Here is a 20,546-nt window from a genome sequence, read left to right on the forward strand (position 1 = left end):
GAATTTTAAGGGGAGCTGTTTTTCCACAGCTTTCCTTCTAGATTTCAGAAGTAGACCACTCCATCAGGTGTTTGTTTATTTTCACAATGTTTACTACAATTTTCTTTTTCAAAATTAGTAAATCAACATTGCTTAACCTTCATTTGAACTATATTGTTGAAAATAATTAAATTATTTGACTTATATCATTTTGATCTGAATGTAGGCGTGACTTATACTGTTTGGAACAGGTGTTATTATGTACAGTTTCACATGGTTCTTTGATTAATAATAATAATTTAAAAATAACACTGATTTTGCTTGGAGGGGGGGGGGGGAGTTGACCTGCAATAAAGACTCATGAAGAAGGTTGAATGAAGTAGATTAGTAAAAAAAAAAATGTAAGCCAAGAAGTGTGAGAAATTTCATTTTTATTAACAAAAGTACTATAAAATAATAATCATAATAATCATAATTCAGTTTTATCTGGAAATCAACTATTCAATTTTGTGAAAATGTTCTGGATTTACTCTTCATCTTGGCAGTTGGAATCCAATAATGTATCCCTTATCCTATTATCAGTCTTTAGATTTATGTAAAAGTTATGGAATACGGGACTTATTAATGGTAGCAACTCCATTAAGTCTTTTTTTTTCTCTTTGGAAACGGACAGTGTTTGGTTATAACAATACTTTAGTTCCAGTCTAGCATTTTCATGGTTTCTTCGAACTAAATCTAAGGTTCTAAATGGTTGGTCCTCTCTTAAGCTTTCCTTGAACAGCACTATTCCGAATTCCTTTGTATACCTGAGCCACTTGATATCATGCCAAGAAAAAGAATTACCTATAGCAAATAAATAAATAATTACAATTAAATAAATTAAATAGACCAATTATACTATGACAATATGAAAAAATGAATTTAAAATAATCAATGAATTATTACCTTCCTTATCTTTCTTTCTTAGCACCAAATTAGTTTTCAGTAAGCCTGCGAAGTCTAAGAAATCAGTGTGAGTTAATTCTGTTACTTGAAACTTTTTCTTTTTTCCAATCCCTCTGACCAAATTGTACCAATCATGGGGATGGCTAATAGGTATTTGTAGTTTCTTTTTTTGTTTTTCAATTAGGCCATGATCAATATCGCATTCTAAATGGCTGTGGCCACTAACCATGAATTTATGATCCACAATTTCTAAATTGTTGTTTTTTTGCATTGTTGTCAGGAACATTGCTGATACATGCGAGTTCTTGTTTTGTCCTCCACATGTGTCTGAGAACAGTACTACTTTCTTGACCTGCGGGGGAAGAGAACACAGCTCTTTAAAGATACATGTGGCAATTTGATTTCCTCCCCGCCCGCCTTCGGATTCATTCCACATGTAGCACTTCACATCTCCAGCACCACTCTCATGCATTGTGAGATTAAACGTCCACAGCTGTCGTTTGTAAAATGATACCGATGAGTTCACAAAGGGTGTTGGCAAGCATTGCTGCAGATCAAATGTATATGCAAGCATTTGGCTATCTGATTTTGCCATTTGCTTTGCTTTATCTTTTTCTAGATAAGCCTGATCAGCTGCAGCATGATGTTCATTGATTTCTTTTTGTATTATTTCTCTTTCATGATCTTCGGCCAATTTTTTTCTCAAAGCTAGTGTGTCACATTTATGGCAAGTGTCTACCTTGGGTTCTTTAAACGAAATTTTCATTTTATGAAACTCTCTTTCATAAATTGGTCTGGAAACCGGGTTTTCTCTATTTTCGCAATAGAGACCATACATGATTTGGAGGTTTAAATGAGGAGGGAGATATTTCTTGGTACTGTCTCTCCGAGTATAGTGCGACTCATACAGAGGAAATGATTTTATATGGTCTTCAACAGCCTTAATTGTTTCCTCAGAGTGCTTGTTTGCGGGAGTAGCGTGACCCCTTTGGTCATTTCTAGTATTACCAGAGACAGTTGCACGACTATTTTTTATGGCAAGAGTAACAAACATATTTGTCTCATCTAGAATTTTCATGAAGCATCCTCGGCAAATTCGAATTCTTTCACCATTTACCTTCAAATGAAAGTGATGAGTAATAGACCGGTTCCTCTCTTTACTCTCTTCTACTCCTCTCTTTCTGGTTACCATTGTTTGCTTTGTATCTACCATGCTGGCAATGAATGAAACTCTTTTATTTCTGTCCCCTAATGCCCAGTATTCATTATGAATAACCTGAATGACATTTTGTGGTACCTTGTCTCTGCAATTGTTACGGCAATTCCCCAAGTGCCCTGCTACTCGCGCCTTCACTAATTTTCCGGAAGCAGTCTCATAAGAAATACCCAAGTTTCTTTTTCTTTTTCTGTCAGTTCTCTTTTTCCGTGCATAGGGATGTGAGCCAAATTTTGGAAGAACTGAGACATCACTTACTTGTCGGGCTGTGGTTGAGTTTCTTTTTCTTTTATTATGCCATGTCGAAGTTAACTTCATTAGTTCAACACCATCATTTGAGGAATCTTCTTCAGTGCTGGGTACAAAAGAAGGGTCACCATCTGATAATTCATCATTAATAATCACATCATATCCTTCGACTTCTTCTATAACAAACAAGAACAAAATAAAATCCAAACAAAAATAAAAATAAAAAAAATAACAGTACATTAAACAAACTTACCAGCTTCCTCAGAAATGTTAGAATTGTAGGCTGTCAATTCGGTGTAAATCGTTTTATTAATTCCGGGATCACTAGCTGACAATTCATCATGGATGGTGATATCTATTCCTCCGACTTCTTCTGTAACAAACAAGAACAAAATAAAATCCGAACAAAATAAAGTACAAAAAATAAGAGTACATTGAACAAATTTACCTGCTTCCTCTGAAATGTTAGAATTGTAGGCTGTCAATTCAGTGTAAATCGTTTTATTATTTCCGGGATCACTAGCTGACAATTCATCATGGATGGTGATATCTATTCCTCCGACTTCATCTATACAAACAAGAACAAAATAAAATCCAAACAAAATAAAGTACAAAAAAATAAGAGTACATTAAACAAATTTACCTGATTCCTCTGAAATGTTAGAATTGTGAGCTGTCAATTCGGTGTAAATCATTTTATTAATTCCGGGATCACTAGCTAACAATTCATCATGATAGGTGATATCTATTCCTTTGACTTCTTCTGAAATAAACATGAACATGTTTTGTTGAATATTAATGAGATATATCCTCTCACGATAAATATTTAATTTCTAAATTTTTGTTATCTTACAATTTCGTATACACCGTTTCCTGTTAGGAAACGTGGACGCATACCTTATTACAAATAATATTCTTAAGTAACCTCTAGGGATAGTAAACATTTGATGAAAACTTACCTGAATAACTTTTAGTTAAATCATAGATGGACACATTTTGGTTTTCTTCGATAAGTCTCGATTTCTTTCCAAACATCATATTAACATGATTGTCTTCAGAATCTTTCCTCTTGAAACTTTCTGTTTCTACCGAACTTTTACACAAACTTAATATTTTTCTAGCACGAGAATACATATTGAAATTATAAAACAAAGTTTGATAACGAGAATATTCTTCAACACTAACAAGCAACAAGTGGTAACAGCTTTGAAACCTACAGAAAATGTGATCCTAAAAGTACAAGTCAGTGTTGTTATCAACCCGCTAGGGGGAATCCAATCTGATAATCTTGACTTATACTAAAATGCCCATGGTGCTGATCATGACAGAATGCTCTTAACAGTACAGTTCGACTTATACTCTTTTTCCCTTTAGCAAAAATGACTTACCTGCTTTATACTATATTGCTTTCACAAAGAATTAAAACGAATTGACATTTACTATCTGAACCGCAATGAAAGATAAGGTCCATATAGTATAAATATGAAATAACCTGATTTTACTCAATTTTTGACTTATACTCTTTTTCCCGAGCACTCTAGATTTATTCTCTTGAGGTTAGCAATTGCTGCAAATCTAACTTGGCCAATATTCTACGATTTTCCTTTTTTCATCACTTGAAAAAATCGTATACCTTTCTTTTTACTCCTATCATTTCGGTTTTCTAAGGAATCACAATTTTAAGAAAGTGAGCAACCAAAGAACAGTATTAATCCAGATAACAGAGTGAAATGGCTTTTAACTTGAATGATCTTTAACCATGAACTTGAAATGTTCATCTTAAACGTAAAACCCATGAATTTCACCCCTTTACTCGTCTTCCAAGAAAGTGCGCGAAACGACTGTCCTTTTGTTAATCTTCCTAGAAAGCCTATTCGTGGAACGCATTTCTCCCGTTTTTCCACTGCCCCCTCAGCTCTTGAAGACGATTCCTCTGTTTCTGAGTTGAAGAAAACGTTTTTGTTTGCTGCTTTAAAGATCATTGAACTTCGAATCCGAAAATGATAGCATAACTGGAATTTGAGACGATTTTTGTTGGTCTGGTCTCGTGTGTGTCATAGGTCATAGTCAAAATGACCTTTGCTAACCAGAGTATACATCGCAATCACATTGATTTTTCATCCAGTATTTACTGCGTATTCTTTTGGAAACGTACAGTCTGTTTAAAATAGTACATTCTAAGTGAAAGTTGATGCATAATGAACCGAGCTAAACCGACAACAAGCTTTTTTAAACCCTAAGAAAAAAATGAAAATGAAGAAAAGGTTTGCTCTAAAAAGAGAAAGTAAACGTCATCTGAAGAAAACGAAGTACAGTCTGCAAAGCAGCCCTAGTCCCATTGGACCCTTCTGAAGGTGATTTTATTTTAATTAAAAAGGAAAACTGCATGGCATTACATGAATAAAATGTTAAAAAACGAAATGAATCTAGACTATTTCTGTTAGCTTGGTTCGCATTAAAAAGTAGAAAATAAAAAAGACTTCTGTTTATAACACTCGAAAATTGCTGTTGCTCTCTCAAATAGATATTTATGTAAATTCTAAAGCAGATAATAAAAATAAAAATAGAAACTTGAAAGGAGAACACGCGGTATGCAGCTTTGAGCGAATAACTTTCTACCGCCTACATTTCTTCCCTAATTTTTTTCATTCAAATTTTATTAACTGCTTTAAAATTAGCATAAATGTAAATACATAAAAAGCAACATATAAATATAACGATATGAAAAGCAATTTCATTTTTTGCGGATTATAATTCAAGAAGTCTTTTTTTTTTATTTTTGTCATACTTTTAGTGCAAACGAAGTTAGTAAAAAGTCTTTCTAGTCTGTCCACCGATGAGATTGAAAGTCAAACATCCAGTTTACAGGCGGAAATGGAAGTATCTATTAACTTTCAGGGATGCCAGCTTTTGTAGATGTGTGTTAGCCTCTAAATTAAGCAGTCACTTTGAAATGACCGGAACACGCTCATTGGTTTGAATTGACTGGTTTTGACAAGACGTTGCTAGAAAATTTCACTTTAAATTAAATGGAGGAAAAAAAAAAAAGTTGAATTTTCCATAACATTAGAAAAATATAAAAAAATTTCTTTGCTTTTGTTTTGTTTGACACAGGTATCGGACTTGGGGCATTCAATTCCAAAGTTTGTAAGATTCACCTCCCTCTTATTTTTTTTAATACTAAAAAAAGTTTACACACACACACACACATATATATATATATATATATGAACTAACCCCCCGCCCCCCCGAAAGTCGGGTCTAGCTACACCTCTGTGTGACAGTCCGTGCAGTGGCGTAGCCAGGATTTCATTTCGGAGGGGTACAATCAGCGGCGTAGCCAGGAAGTTATTTGGGGGGGGGGGGGGGTAAGGAAATTTGACAAATTGATATGGAGATCTTCTTCAAAATAAGCAAAATAGATTTTACAGACGAAAATTTTATTTGTTTTTTTATCTGACAAGTAAAAATTTTAAATGCATTTGAATTTAAAACAGGCAGCAAAATTTAATGCAAAATAGATTAACCACTTCCCCAGGAAACCTATGCAGGGACAAAATTCTAGGACATTTGGAGGGAACCAAACAAAGAAGTGCCTTTTGTTGAATTCTAAACAGGTATATTCTCAGAATTTGCATCTACTTTAATGATACAAAGAAAACCAATGTTTTGGTTACTGCAAAGAGGAATATTTTCGCACACTAGCGAAAAATTGAAAATCATTGTAAAAAAGTTCAATGCCTTACAGTGCTCCCTCATTTTGTCCCCCCTTCCCCCCACCCATTTTACTTTATCAATTTTCCCTGCAAGGTTTTTTTTTGTATGTTGTACATTGTACAAGATAAACATATATGCATATTTTTCTTGTTCCATTTTTTTTACTAACGCAAAGCATTTTTTTCTGCTGTCATATATTTACACTTACTCATTTCGGAGGGGGTACGGACCTCCCCCCCCCCATTGGCTACATTACTGAGCCCCTGGCAGCGTTAAAAGATTTCCTTAATAAGTTATATTTATAATAGTAATATTTTATGATATTTTTACATTCATTTTGACCTGGCAGCCTTATTTAGTGGTCAGAGTGTCTGACTACAATTTGAGAGGTCCTGGATTTGAATCTAGTCTCAAGAATAGATGTACTTTCTTCCTCCTTGTCCCTTCTTTGTGTGAATTTGTTGTTATACTGTGAATGGTTGCCTACTCTGTACTGGTTCCTATAGCATGCATGTACTGTGGAAGTCGGATTTCACACCAAACTATTGGTGCAGATGGGAAAGTGAAGCAGCGCTTCCCAAATTGCCAGCCTAATTGGCACGAGAGAACAACAACATTGATTTTGTGATTACTTTTAATAATTTTCTGTTTTTTCTCACTGGTTTATGTTGGACTCACATGCTACCGTGAATGAAATACCCAAAGTTTGAGGAACTAAAACGGGCCAGTGCAAGCTCAACGGAAAATTTGTGGAGTGATCTGCTCGGGGAAAAAATGGAATTAAAAACATATTTAGCAGCCAAAAACAATTTTATTCAATAACAATAAATATATCTTAAAACTTGTAATATCAACAAGGGTTAATAAGCTACTTTTAAACCCACTACATTTTGACTGAAAATAAACCCCTGCAAGAAACATTCATAGGAACACTTTTCATAATACAGTATCGTTCAGTTCCAAAATTTACTAGTCAAATGCTAGTCCACCTTGAGGTTCCAATGGTTAAAAATAGAATAGTCGTGGTAAAACTTAAAGTGAAAGTTCATACCACTCAGGATATTCCGTTCTTAATACTTGGCATATCAAAACGTGAGGACCTGATCCATCCATAGGATCCTAAGTGAAAGTTGATTGTAGCCCGTACCACTTGTGGCCAGCCACCATGCTGAATTTCCCATAGACTTGACCTCTCAGACACCAAGAACTGCCACATCCGATGAAGAACCCTTACACTCAGACATCCAGTCCAGTCAGACTTCAGGACACCTTTTACTCCTTTTACGGTCTTGTGAAGCCTATATCCAACAACATCAACTTCCGTTAAAGAAACTCCAGTCTTTCACTCTTTCATTTCCTTCACCATCAAACAATCTCAAGGTGACGAATGGAACCTGCCGGCTTCTTTAGCAAGGTACAACGAACTTATTTCCTACATCTTTTATGAAATTGAAGTCCACTCGACAACATACAACTGACAAACTGGAGCACACCGCTCCCACAAAACACTGAACTACAGTTACGGTGACATCAAAGCTAATAAGATAAGAGTAAGAGATTGATTGATTGAGTGCACTCACTTAAATATATTTCCCAATCCCACCACGTGATGATGTGACGTTTATCGAATCACATGCATAAATTATCACTGTGAAACAACACAATACATCGTTTATATTTTAAATGTGAAACCTTTTAAAACAGTTGTTCACATGCACTCAGCAAAAAGTTACTCAACTCGGAAACAGTGACGTCACATCATCGCGCCATGTAAACAAACACACGATTCTGTTGGAATTTCTACTTTGGGGAACAATTCACCCGCCAGTTAGATAACGGGATGACTTTCAATGTTTGTAATAAAAATGAATTAAGTTACAAAAACTTTCTTAAACCTTAGGAATTGTCTTTAAGAACTAAAATTTCATATTTTTGCTAACTATTTACTTATGTATAATAACTACAATAAATAGGGGAGAGTCGGGAAGAATGATTGCAGGAGGAGCGGGACAGCTGCATTTATAAGCCAAAATAAAGCATGGAAAATTATTAATGCTATATTGTTTTTTAGATATAGCTGAGTAGAGAGATCAAAGATTGAACTTCCCAAAAATGCATTGTTATAATTAAAAAGGGGGATAATGTAGTGTTTTCCGATAGGAAAAAGTTTAATTAGGATGAACTATATATATAGATGGCTTTTGCTACTTCTGATATGATCTCTGTGAAGGAAAGAAAATTCTCAAAGCATGCATTTGGAGGCGGCTCAGTAATGATTTGAGGAAGATTTGCAACAAACGGAAACTACCAATACTTTTTGTGCAGGGCAGAATAAATTCTGAGAGTAATATTGATGCACTGAGCAATATTTTTCAAACCGAAATAAAAACATCTCTTAAAACTGTAAACTGGAATATCTCCTTGAGTTTTTGTCGAACAAATATCAATTTTTTTGTGTCAGTAATAGTTTTTATGGAGATTATTTCTCTAAATATTAGTTAGGAAACCTAGGGCTCTTATAAAAAGTTAACTTTTGTATTTCTAGATTCATTTTTATTTTTGCTTCAAACTTTCAATATCTTAACTCTGCAACTGATTTTGAGCATTTTTGCAATTTGGAAATATACGTCTAGGACTAACGGTTGTGAAAATAAAGGTTTTGCAGGTTAAAACGGAACATCCTGTATATTGAGGATTGTATTGACAAAAAACTTTTTGTTCATTTTAATTAGGTATTAACACTTTATAAACGAACATAATTATTAACTAACTAGCTAATAACAATTATTAACTACTAACATAAATAACATTAGGTGCCCACAAGGGGGGGGGGATGAAACTGGGTCATTGAAAATTTTAAAGGGCTGTTTCTAGGGATATTTTTATTTATTAAGGGGTTTCAATCAGAGGGGGGGGGGAGGAGGGGTATATCGCTCTTGCATTGTACACCTCACTTAATTATACAGTTATTAATTTTTGTCAATTTCTTGTAACTGAGGGCCCCACAATTTTTTTTCGCCCAAGGCCCCACAAGACTTAGGGCCTCCACTGATCAGTATTCTTCTAAACTTTAAGTGAAAGTGTTAAAGTTTGAGTACATCTTGCTAGTGTCATCAGTCAAGTATGTGTTTGATTGTTCATATGTTCAGATATCGGCATAGGAGATAAGTAGGTCCATTATTTCAAATTTTTCAGTGGGGGGTGGGAGGGCATACGATATATACTTGATACTAGTAACGGATTTACGGTTTTGGAGGCCGGTCATGGTGTATTTTTGAAGCTTTATGTATCACTGACGTATAGGAAACATTTCTCATATGTTAGTTCTGAATCTCCAGCAGGGCCCCATTTGGTCCCTTGCAATTGCAACATGGTTAACCCACCGCTGCTCAATGCAAATTTTATTGAAAAGCGACAAAAGCCACGCCCACTTCTATGTAAAAACATTAATTTTTCAAAGCCAGGGAGAGAAATTTTATGTGTTTTTATTTGATTACTCCGAAAGGCAAACCAGTATTTTCTAAACTATTTACATTTAAGTTTGAATTTTTAAATTTTGTCCCATGCGTGAAAGAAAATGACAATGCCTAGTGTAGAAAAAAATGTAATCTTTGACCTAAAAATACTTTTTATCTGTTTATAGTATTTTAAATATTTATTGAAGCAGTAAGTTTTTGCCCTTAAGTCCAGGGCTAAGGCAGAACTATATGCAATATACTGACGGTCGGTACATTGCATGTATTTATTGAAGCGTATTAATTCACGAAAACTATGCACTAAGTGTAGTCTTTTTAGATGCAAATTAGGCTAACATTAAGAATTTAAATAAAATTAGTCAGACCAGAAGAAAAATCTTGTTGTCTTCGTACCATTTGCTGTTTATTTAATTTTTGAAGAAACATACAAAAATAAATAAATAAATGAAATAATAATAAATAAATAAATAAAATAATAATAAATAAATAAATAAAACAACAGATGTTCTTTATTTCCATGATTTTTTCAATGCAGCAGATCATGGTGAGGATATTTTTCTGAAATTATAAACTATTATAAACCACCAGACAACATTGAATATTACTCTTGAATAACTAGGACAAAATTTTGGCGATAAAAATAATGTTTTGCTAATTTGGAATATTTTATCAATTTTTCTCCATAGATGTTTCCAAAAATATTAGGTCAGGTTTGTCTACTGATTCTGGAAATACTTGAAATATAGTCATTTAGGATAACACTGAGCTATGTTGGTTAACTTTATGCCATTTCAAATTTTCTACTATATTCCTTTTGACAAACAAAATAACATCTTCCTGTTTTCTTTTTTTGACCTTTCAGGCCTGGGGAATTCCCCAGTCAGCCAAAACCGAGAAAGATTAACAGGGAGAAAGTTTTAGAATTTTAGGGAGAGGAAAGCAATGTATAACCATTATTTTGCGATGTATAAATGATGCAATTTTGCTTTAAAATTTATAGGAATAAATTGGTGCTTAGTAAAAACAACATATGAATGTAAAAGACATTAAAAAAAGATGCATTAACAATGTTTAAAAATCTTTAACTATAGCAATTTGTGTAAAGAAACTCCCAGTGTATTTTCTATGTCTCTACCAGAGGATCAGTAAAGTTTAGATAGAAAAATAAATTTTATGTCAAAAAGATTATAAATTATGAAATGTATAAGAAGTTTTACACTTAATACAGTAGGCCAGAAATAGGAGGAGAAAAAATCACTTTGTGTGATGTGTTGATTTTTCTAAATCTGCGTTTTTTGATTTTGTCATCTACATGCTACAACTTGCTTTTGATTTTTGTCTATGTTTTAAAACAAAAAATAAATGTACTTCTAATGACATAATTTTTCAGGTGTCCAGTCTGCTGCAGTCAATGTAATTTGTGAACTAGCAAGAAAAAACCCCAAAAATTACCTTTCATTAGCCCCAGTATTTTTTAAACTCATGACAAGCTCAACAAATAACTGGATGTTAATAAAAATTATCAAACTAGTAAGTTTTAATATTATTTATTTGATTTCAAACTGTCTTTTTCATGAGTAGTAGAATGTATTTTAATCCATTTGTCATATTTTTCACTTCATTTTATGACTGTGCGTAATTTCCTCTAGTGTTTTTTCTGTCATGCTCATGATTTTTGTTATGATTCTTCAGCTCATTTTGAAGAAATCCTTTATAAAGTTTCTTAGGCAATATTGAAAATCTCTTGAAAATTTAAAAAATACACTTTTGGCCATGCAAAATGCGACACCAAGAATGCCCCAAGACATCACAGCAAAATTTATTTGGCAGGTAGCATGTTGCCCAAAGATCAAACAATTAAGATTTCTGCCCTTTATGACATGTGAATGAAGAGAAAAGGAGCAGTTATACCACTTGTCCAAGAAGTACTGTTAAATGAATATTATTTTTCACTATTTTTCTCCGTACTTGCTGATTATGGCAGTCTTGCATAAAATGAAATCCAATTCTCCATTTTACTGAAAATGTTACTAGTGCTCTCCTGGATGTAGAGGTCTATGAGAACTCTCCTGCACATCTTTTTTTGGGCATAATTATGACTATCTATGTGTGAATATATGTTTCAGAGAATATAGAGCAACCGTACTTTTTTCTCTGAAAATACTCCTTGGTGAAAATAAGCGAAATGGTGTTGTCATGTTGATCATTCACTGCATTCACAGAGTCAATGCATTTTCCCAGAAAAGGAACATATGGAAAATATGCTACTAATCCCTCATCAAAGCTACTGTTCACGAATGATTTTTTTATTAATAAAGTGATCTTTCTTTTGTTATAGTGTTATTGTGTGAATGCCTCCTGTACAATAGGAAAAGTTTTAATTTAGAAAGGCATCCTCTCTTCCATTTTGAGCTGAATACACCCTTGACTGGCAAGTTGCCCAAAATTGTATGAAGGTTTACAGATTTGCAAAAAGTTCTTAACCATAACCCTATGGATATGCATATGGAAGTAATGTACGTACATGTGTGTAGAGCTTTAAAGTTGGAAGTTACAACACACACATACACTGATGGTCTTGAGGTTTGAATTATTTATAGAACATGAGAGTTTTAGATACTCCTCAGCCCAAAGGTTTTGAAAAATTATGTGTGACGGGAGCAATGTATCTGAAGATTTTTTTTGATCTTAAACAAAACTTTTTCCAGTTATGTTCTAACTTTCCTTTTTGTGAGCTAACGTTTGTATCACTGTATCTTAGTGACCTCAGTGCACTTACTTATAGTGATAAAGGGAAAAACAATGCAGTCTTGAATTTGTTATTCTTGCTAGCATCTGGAATGATCCTGTGGAATTCTGTAAATTAGAGCTAACATGGCATATTATATATTTTACACTATAAAACAGCTAAATCTTATGTTCATTAAATCTATTTTTGTACAGATAATCCATGCATGTTTCTGTTGAGGAATTAAGAACTTTTAACTATACCTCTTTTTTTTTTTTTTTTTTGTTAAAATTTGACTTGTTTTGATTAAGTACATTTTTTCCCACTGATCCCGTCTCTGGGGTCTAATGGCACTTACCAAGGGTCAGTCAATGGGACTTATCAAAAGTCTAATGGAACAAATGAATTTAACTACTGTATATGAAAACAATGGCACATTTATTGCTTGACTTAACTTCATCAACAATACTGACAAAATATTTCAACAATTGCTAAAGCACAATTTAACCAACACAAAATCATTTGACTTTATTTTCAAATGGGGCTGATCTATTTCTGAAGAATGCCATGATGTATTATTTCTGTGTTCTGTGTTACTGCTTTCTTTCTTTGGTTTTTGGATGGTTTTTGAGGGTGTTTTTTTACCCCTTTTGTTTGGTCTGTTTCTTGGTGTTCTCTTACTGAGGGGGGGGGGGGGGGAGCTTTTTGAAGCCAATTTCGTTTTCCGTCTTTTGAGGACTATGTGTAATAATTCTGTACTTTCCACACTGTTTACCTGATGCAGTTACTTTCTTTGCTGAGGCTTTTGTATAATGTCAAACAGTTTCTGTTGTAATAGGAGGTACATCATGTGTAGAAGGGTCAACCACTTGCAGTGACATGATGTGTCTCAATTTCTAGTAATATTGTCTAAGGGCTCAATCATTTCTACAGACAATGAGGAATACATCAATTGTGCTCATGAGGAAGGCTCATTTACATCTGAGCTTGTACGATCTGTTACAAATGATGATAGGAAATTTTCATCATCAAAAGTGTTCCGAATTAAAGGATAAGATCCCAGAAAGGATCACTGCAGCAAAAAATCCTGATATAATTATCTTTGGATTAAATGTCTTCACAAATGCCTTATTTACTAAACTTGGCAATTTGTAATAAGTTTTTGGAAAACACAGTCACCAATTTATTGATTGAAACTTGCTGATTTTTACAGGCTAGTGAATTCTGGAGCATAGATTTAAAGCTATGGGTTTCACTTTATGTATATGTTCAACTGAGGAGTTAACTTTCAAAGTGGATTATATCCAATTTTTTATGTTGTTTTGGCAAAAAAAAAAAAGTTTTATGCACAAACACTAACTGTTAGATTTTCCAAGTTCTCGCAATATTTTGGTAGAATAACAAGGGACTAATGGCATACATCTAGGAATTTATCATCAATTTTACCAGAACTAAATTGCCAATTTTATTTTGGATATATTCCTTTTTGGTGTAACACAATGGATATCATACCTTTTGCAAAAAACATGAATTTTCTTCAGAAGTAAACTTTATTAGATTGAAACAAAATATTCAACATTTTTTAATATACAGTACAACCTCGGCTTAACGATTGCCAAGGGACTGGAAAAAGTTATTGTTGAATCACGGAGCATTGACAGTTAATATAGTCAAATCCGGACCAGTGAACTAACTATATCATTAAATTGAGGAAATCGTTAAATTGGGTATCGTTAAATTGAAGCTATACTGTATATATATGTTATTTTGCTTTACTTTATTCCCTTCGATTTACTTTATTCTTTTCATTGAACATTTAAAAAAAGGCCTTCATTTCAATTAAGTATGAACAATAAAACCACCCAAGCTGATTCAAATAACTTTGTATAAGTAATTACAGATCACAATTTTTATCACAACCAATCACAATCTAATCATTAATCACGATTTAATAGTAATACTAATTATTTAATATTAATTCAGTAATCACAAGTTGAGGTCACGCTCGTCTAACTGATAACAGACTTGCGCAAGGTGCTGCGATCTTTTAATAGGGATGGGTGTCACGCTTGATTGGAAATGCTCAGCCAGTGCTTCGCTTCATTATTTTATTTGTGAACTACTTTTGAATTAGAAGTGGCAAATTCAAATTTGGATATGTACCCTTTTGATATAAAAGTGAATGAGTGAGTATCGGCAAATAAGGGATAAGTTCCTTTTTGCTGTAAAAGACCTGGTAAGAAATAAGTGGATGGATATACAAGCATCCCTCATATAACACGTTTCTTTTGCAATATGGTTTCGATATTACACGGTACCAAATTTGAGATTTTTATAACATGATTTTGATATTACACGGTACAAAACTTAAATTTAATACTTCATGGTTTCAATATAACACAAAAGTTATATTTAAAAAAGATGGAATTTCATTTTTGTTTAATACATACTGTTAATGTTGGATAATAATTCTAATAAGGTTTTACTTTGTTTATATGAACTTGGTTTCAATATAACACGGTACACATCAATTGATTCACATTATTTCCAAGTTTCACATAACACAGTTTCGATATAACACAAAACACGTTTTCAATACAACACAATACATATTGACATGAATTTTACTTTGTACATGATTAATTAGTGTAAAAAATAAGTTAAAAAGTTGTTTTTAAAAAAGTTTCGTATAACACGGTTTCGATACTACACGAAACCAATTAACCGTATTATACGAGGGACGCCCCTGTGAACCATTCAGGTGGTAAAACAAGTATTTATGCATTTTTAACATTAGATATAAACCACTTCAAAAAGAAAGAAATTCAGGGGTCGATATTGCTTATATTAGAGATTCTGAAAACAATTTTTTTTTTCTTTTCCGAAAGTGGATGTAATCTATTTTGAAAGTAAACTCCTCAACTAGTCTGATCCAGCCTGACAGTTTTCGTTCCAATTCTTAGACATGGTTATTTCTATGGATTTTCCATACTCATATGCTTATTTTCTGTGTTCAACAATTTTTAATCCATGATTAACTATTGATTTTATGCTAGAACCAATCTGTCAGTGAAATTCTTTTATTCATTTTATTTTCTGGTATAGAGTTTTAAGTGGCTAGTGGTGTGCACTATATAATTTTGTATTATAGTGGTACTGAAAAATGGTAACTAATTTTAAGTAAAACCTCAAACAAACAAGAACTGTCTAAAAATTTTAAAAATCACTCAAAGCACTAGAAAAAAAAAAAAAAAAAACTCTGCAATTTGATTTTACTTGGTATTATAATATGTGTTTTTAACATAAGTAATGGTTTATTTATGAATGAAAATAATTATATATATATATATATATGTGTGTGTGTGTGTGTTTGGCTGCTTTGCGCAACATTGGGCTTGTGGTTTACTCCATTTTATTTTATTTTATTCTTTTCTAATTTTCTTTTTTGTTTCAGTATATATATATATATATATATATATATATATATATATATATATATATATATATATATATATATACAAATTAGTGGCCTAAAATTGACAGAATTCTAAAACCCATGAATCACTTGTCCCAAGTTGTGTAGAGTTGAGAGAGTTAAATGTACTGTCATATATTAATTTTATGCTTGTACCAATCTGTCAGTTCAGTTTTTTATTCATTTTATTTTCTGGTATAGAGTTTTAACTGGAGTGGTGTGCATTTTGTAAGGTGGAAATTGGTCTTTACTGTGTCTAGGTTTTCAGTGTACTGAGTTTTGATTTGTCAAGACTCAAATGTATTTTTATGATGAAAATACTTTTGTCAATGCTTCAGTTCTTATCATTTAGCCAAAACTTACTGTTAAACTTTTCACTTTTGCAATTTTCTACAATTGTAATAATTTATTCTTGTTTTAAAAATCTCTTTCTGAAAATACACTTACGTTAAAGTTGTAGTTTTCATGTCAAATACAGTGCACTCTTTTTAATTCCAACTCCATGCAAATTACATGCTGTTTTCTCAATTAGTTTAAGTATGATGAAAGGAATGCAAAGAATAGAGCAGTAACAACCAATTTGTTGAAAATTATTCAGAAGAAAGGAACTGTAAATGAGTAATAGTATTATTATAGCTCAAATTTCAAGTGAAAAAAAATGTTTCAGAACTAGGTTTGCAGTTCCAATGTCAAGCAGTTATGACTTAAATGCATGAAAATTATTACTTTCTTTTGAATATGATATCTTTGGTCAAGTCCATCAATCAAGGGATTGTAAAATCTATCCATGCCAAGTTTTCTTAATTTCTCGATAACCTATAGAAGGAGACTTTCTTAGGACCAGATTAAGGTAGTGGGAGACCTAGATCAAACAGTTTTTTGTGCCCCATGTAGTCAAACCTTACACTTAAGCCATTGGCTAAAGCAATTTTAACTATCTGAGGACCTCTAAAAAGCGGAGCCGCTAGACCACAGCCTAGTTGGTGTATTGAGTAATCAGACCCTTGACTTCCTTTCATTTGCTGGAGGCAAGTTACATGTTGAGCTAACCAGGAAACCATATGATAGTGTAGTAATCAAGAAAGTTTCAATTAGTAGCATTTGAAAGAGGATAGTAAAACATGTTTCTCGATGCATAAATTGTTTACCCTCATAACCTTGTTATTGAAATGTAGTCAATTCTTGGTTACTCGAAGTCCCAAGGGACCAGCTAAAATCTTCGAATAATCGGTAGTTTGAATTACTGGAAGTTCCTTTTTCAGCCTTTTCTAGAATAACTTGTATTTTTTTTTCTGTACTAGTCCATAATAGATAGGCTGTAACACTTATAGTTTGAATAAAATTATTTATTAGTACTACATAAAATATTTTTACATATAATAAATTTTAATTAGATACTTCAAAAAAGGATGCTATTTTTGACTGCTTACATTTCCCTCTTTTATAATCCCATATTAAAACATCATTAAAATTGTGAACACAATTCGACCTATCCACTTTTTAAGAATTTTCCAGGTACTGCCGTAAAATATTTTCAAAAATTTGTACTTGTTAATTAGTTTGAGGTGGTAAAGATTTTTCATCATTATCTTCATCAGAATCTGCACAAGCAGATTATCCACGAACAGCTTGCACAATCTCTTCGTGGAACAAGGTTTCACATGCAGTTTCATTTTACTCAATATTCTAGTAATCTTTCATTTCTGCTCAGTCCATATCAACAAAGCTTTCAAAATGATCCCATTTGTTGATAACTTTAGCTTCGTTATCATAGCTGTTAATGAAATCACAGCTCTTAAAGCCGCAGGGTTGCCAACTGCTCCACACTTTACGGGGTTGCTCTGCAAAAACAGCAAAACTCCGCAGCTCCCCAAACATATTTCACTTCGTATTACCCGCTTGGTCTTTATTCTGACCAGGCTTACCAAAGATTTTAGTAAAATTAAATATATTTTTTTTATATTTTGCTAGTTTATTGGGCATGTTAATATGAAAATTAAACCCTTGCACTCAAAGCATGGCAGAGTGTTTAAAGTTATAGGGTCAAAGTGTTATTAATTTAAAAATAATTATTCTTATAAATGCTCCTCAAATTGTTTCTCCGAGGTTGGCAACCCTGAAGCAGTTTTAACTACTAATCACGATTATTTGAATCATCCGGAAAATAAAGGCTACTTTTTTTCAATATTTAACTAAATTTTAAGTTTCTAAAAGATTGGCCAGCAATTAAATTTTTGGCTGTCAGCTGCGGCAAATAATAACCTTATCCGCTACTTTTCACGCAATCTTGCAACGCTGTGCGCATTAAGGAGCAATATTGTAAATAAATCGTCACCCTTACACAAGCTGATAAGCAAAGCAATGTGTTAAAGGGGAAAGACGCTTTCTTTCCCTTATTTTGGCTGCATTTTTATGCATAAACTGAAAACAAAATTTTCATAAAAACTTTGACTTAAAAGGAGTACATTCGAGATACAGAGACAACTTTGCATTGAAAACACTAAGATGTTTTAGGACTGATTGAAAACTTTGAGATAAAGGTATATTCCAGGGTTTGAGAGTCAACTGTAATTACTAACTGTCTTAAAGTCGGCTCAAATTTTAAGAAAAGTTCCCAAATTTAGCCAGTTTTGGTGACTAATTGAGACATCTTTTAGACTTTGCAAATATTTCCTGCCACATGTATAGCTTGAAGTTGCATATTTGCCCTTAATCTCTTGCAAAGGCCTTGAAATGTGGCTCTTTTCTCAAAATTTTGGCCCATTTCAGGATCTTATATCTCAATAATGAGCAGACAAGGGCAAAAACATTTTGCATTAAAAAAAAATCATTTTGCTCTTTCAACTGTTGAAAGTTTTTTCATTATTACACTATTAGTGTGGTTAACTGGTAAAAATGGAAACAAGAAACTCAAACAACAGTTGCAAACTCTTGCATAAAGCAAGATTCACTGTTCAAAATATTTGTAACAAAGTATTTTAATTTCATACTTCACAGTTTAGAGTATTCTCAGTTTTTCTAACAATTCATACAATCTTAAGTATTAGTTTTGAGCAAGCTTTCATTACTTTCCCCTTCAAGTTCGAATTATTTATAATCAACCAATATAATTCTACATCATTTTTTCATTTCAAGAAGGTAAAGAGAATTTTATGCTGGAGCAGTTATTTTGAGTAAATGATAACATTATTTTTGTACTTTTGCTTCTAATCGGTTTCATTTGGGTGCATGTTATCATAACTGCAAGCAGTTTTGCCTGAAAAAAGATTTTTTAATATGCTCATAACATATATTTTAGTTTCATTGTTGCAGAAACTAAATAGCAAAATAAAAAGCATTTCTTGAGTAGCTTTGAAGTTTCCTATATTTGCAGTTATGATATGTTGTATGTGTGAGCTTTTATTTTTTTTAAATCAATATCTAACCTGAGTTTATGTTCCCTTAACATATATAATTACAGCTGAATTTAAATATGTTTTGTTTACTAACAGTAAATTGCTCGCTGATATTTAATAATTAGCTTAGTTTTGGTTTTTGTTCTTATGAGAAAATATTTTGTTGCACTTTGATTAACATTTGAAATGTAGTTTGGTTAGATACTTGCATGTCTTGCATATCCTTCTGCTTTGGGCATGTGTGAATGTTACTTCCAATCCACTGTCCTCAGTCATTCTCTCCCTCTTCCAGTTTGCTGTACTGACGTATATTGAACCCAGACTGGGTCGAAAATTGAGTCAGCCTCTCATTAATATTATTCGCAGGTAATGAAATATCTTTCCTGTGACATCCTTTTCTCATCTTTTTCATTCTTATCAAAACCTCCCTTCTATTTCTAATCTGCCCAGGTAGCATGTTTGTTTGTGTTGTGGTCAGATGATTATTCTGCTCTTGTGACCTGTGAGTGAAAATGTTTGGCCTGTACTATTATGTTTCTTTGAATCGTGGAATGTTAATAAAAATTTTACTTCATAGAATGACAATAAATATGGTTTCAAAAAGTTAATATGAATGCAAATATGCAGTTCATGTGATTTGTTTGTAATTTGCTTAAAAGCTAGTTCTGTTTTTAAGTTTGGCTCACTATTCTTTGTTGCTTTTTACTGCCTAAATTACTGATTTTCTCCCCAAAGTGCTTCTCATTATTCCAGCTTTAATTGCTAGAATCCCCCAAAATATTTGTTTTGTTGTATCCAGTCTGGTTCACAATTTGGCGAGGCTTTCTAATAGTGGGTTCCCCATTTTGCAGTTTGGTGCTCTGACTCCTCTAGAACCTAGACTGGGTAAAAAGTTGATTGAACCTCTCACTAATTTAATTCACAGGTAATGCTTTTTAGTTTGTTCTTGCATGTAACTTTTTATTTTACCTTGTACTGTTATTTTTGCCCCTTAAAGTTCATTTTTAGTTTGGCTTAAAATATGTTATAATGTTTTATTTTACATATATTTTTACCTTTTCCTGATACTGCTTGCTTTTTCTGATCAAAAATAGAAGAAAAAAAATCTGCATTTAATTTGACATGGGAAAACCTTTGTATTTGTACTTACATTTTGTTTTTAATTTTTAATTATTAGAAATGATTTTTTCCCTTAAGGGTTATGTCTTAAAGCTACTACAGTTTTTGGTATTGAAAAAAAGTTCTGAAAAATATTTCATGCAATTTATTATACCCAACCATGTGCTAGTGTAAAAGTAAAACTTAATATACAGGTTTACAGCATACGTTGAAAAGCACTGATATTTTTTAAAAAACTATTTAAGCA

At 32.7% G+C, this 20,546-nt stretch overlaps 1 protein-coding gene across 1 annotated transcript in view; it reads left to right on the top strand.

Moving 5' to 3' along the window:
- Positions 1 to 20,546, top strand: part of LOC129231871 (AP-3 complex subunit delta-1-like) — a 189,039-nt gene that overhangs the window by 62,981 nt on the left and 105,512 nt on the right. The window contains exons 7-8 of the mRNA XM_054866261.1: positions 10,973 to 11,112; positions 20,032 to 20,105. Of these exons, the coding sequence (XP_054722236.1) occupies positions 10,973 to 11,112; positions 20,032 to 20,105 (214 nt within the window). The remainder of the gene's footprint in view (positions 1 to 10,972; positions 11,113 to 20,031; positions 20,106 to 20,546) is intronic.

This window comes from Uloborus diversus, chromosome 10, assembly GCF_026930045.1.
Source record: "Uloborus diversus isolate 005 chromosome 10, Udiv.v.3.1, whole genome shotgun sequence".
Classification (NCBI taxonomy): Eukaryota; Metazoa; Arthropoda; class Arachnida; order Araneae; family Uloboridae; genus Uloborus; species Uloborus diversus.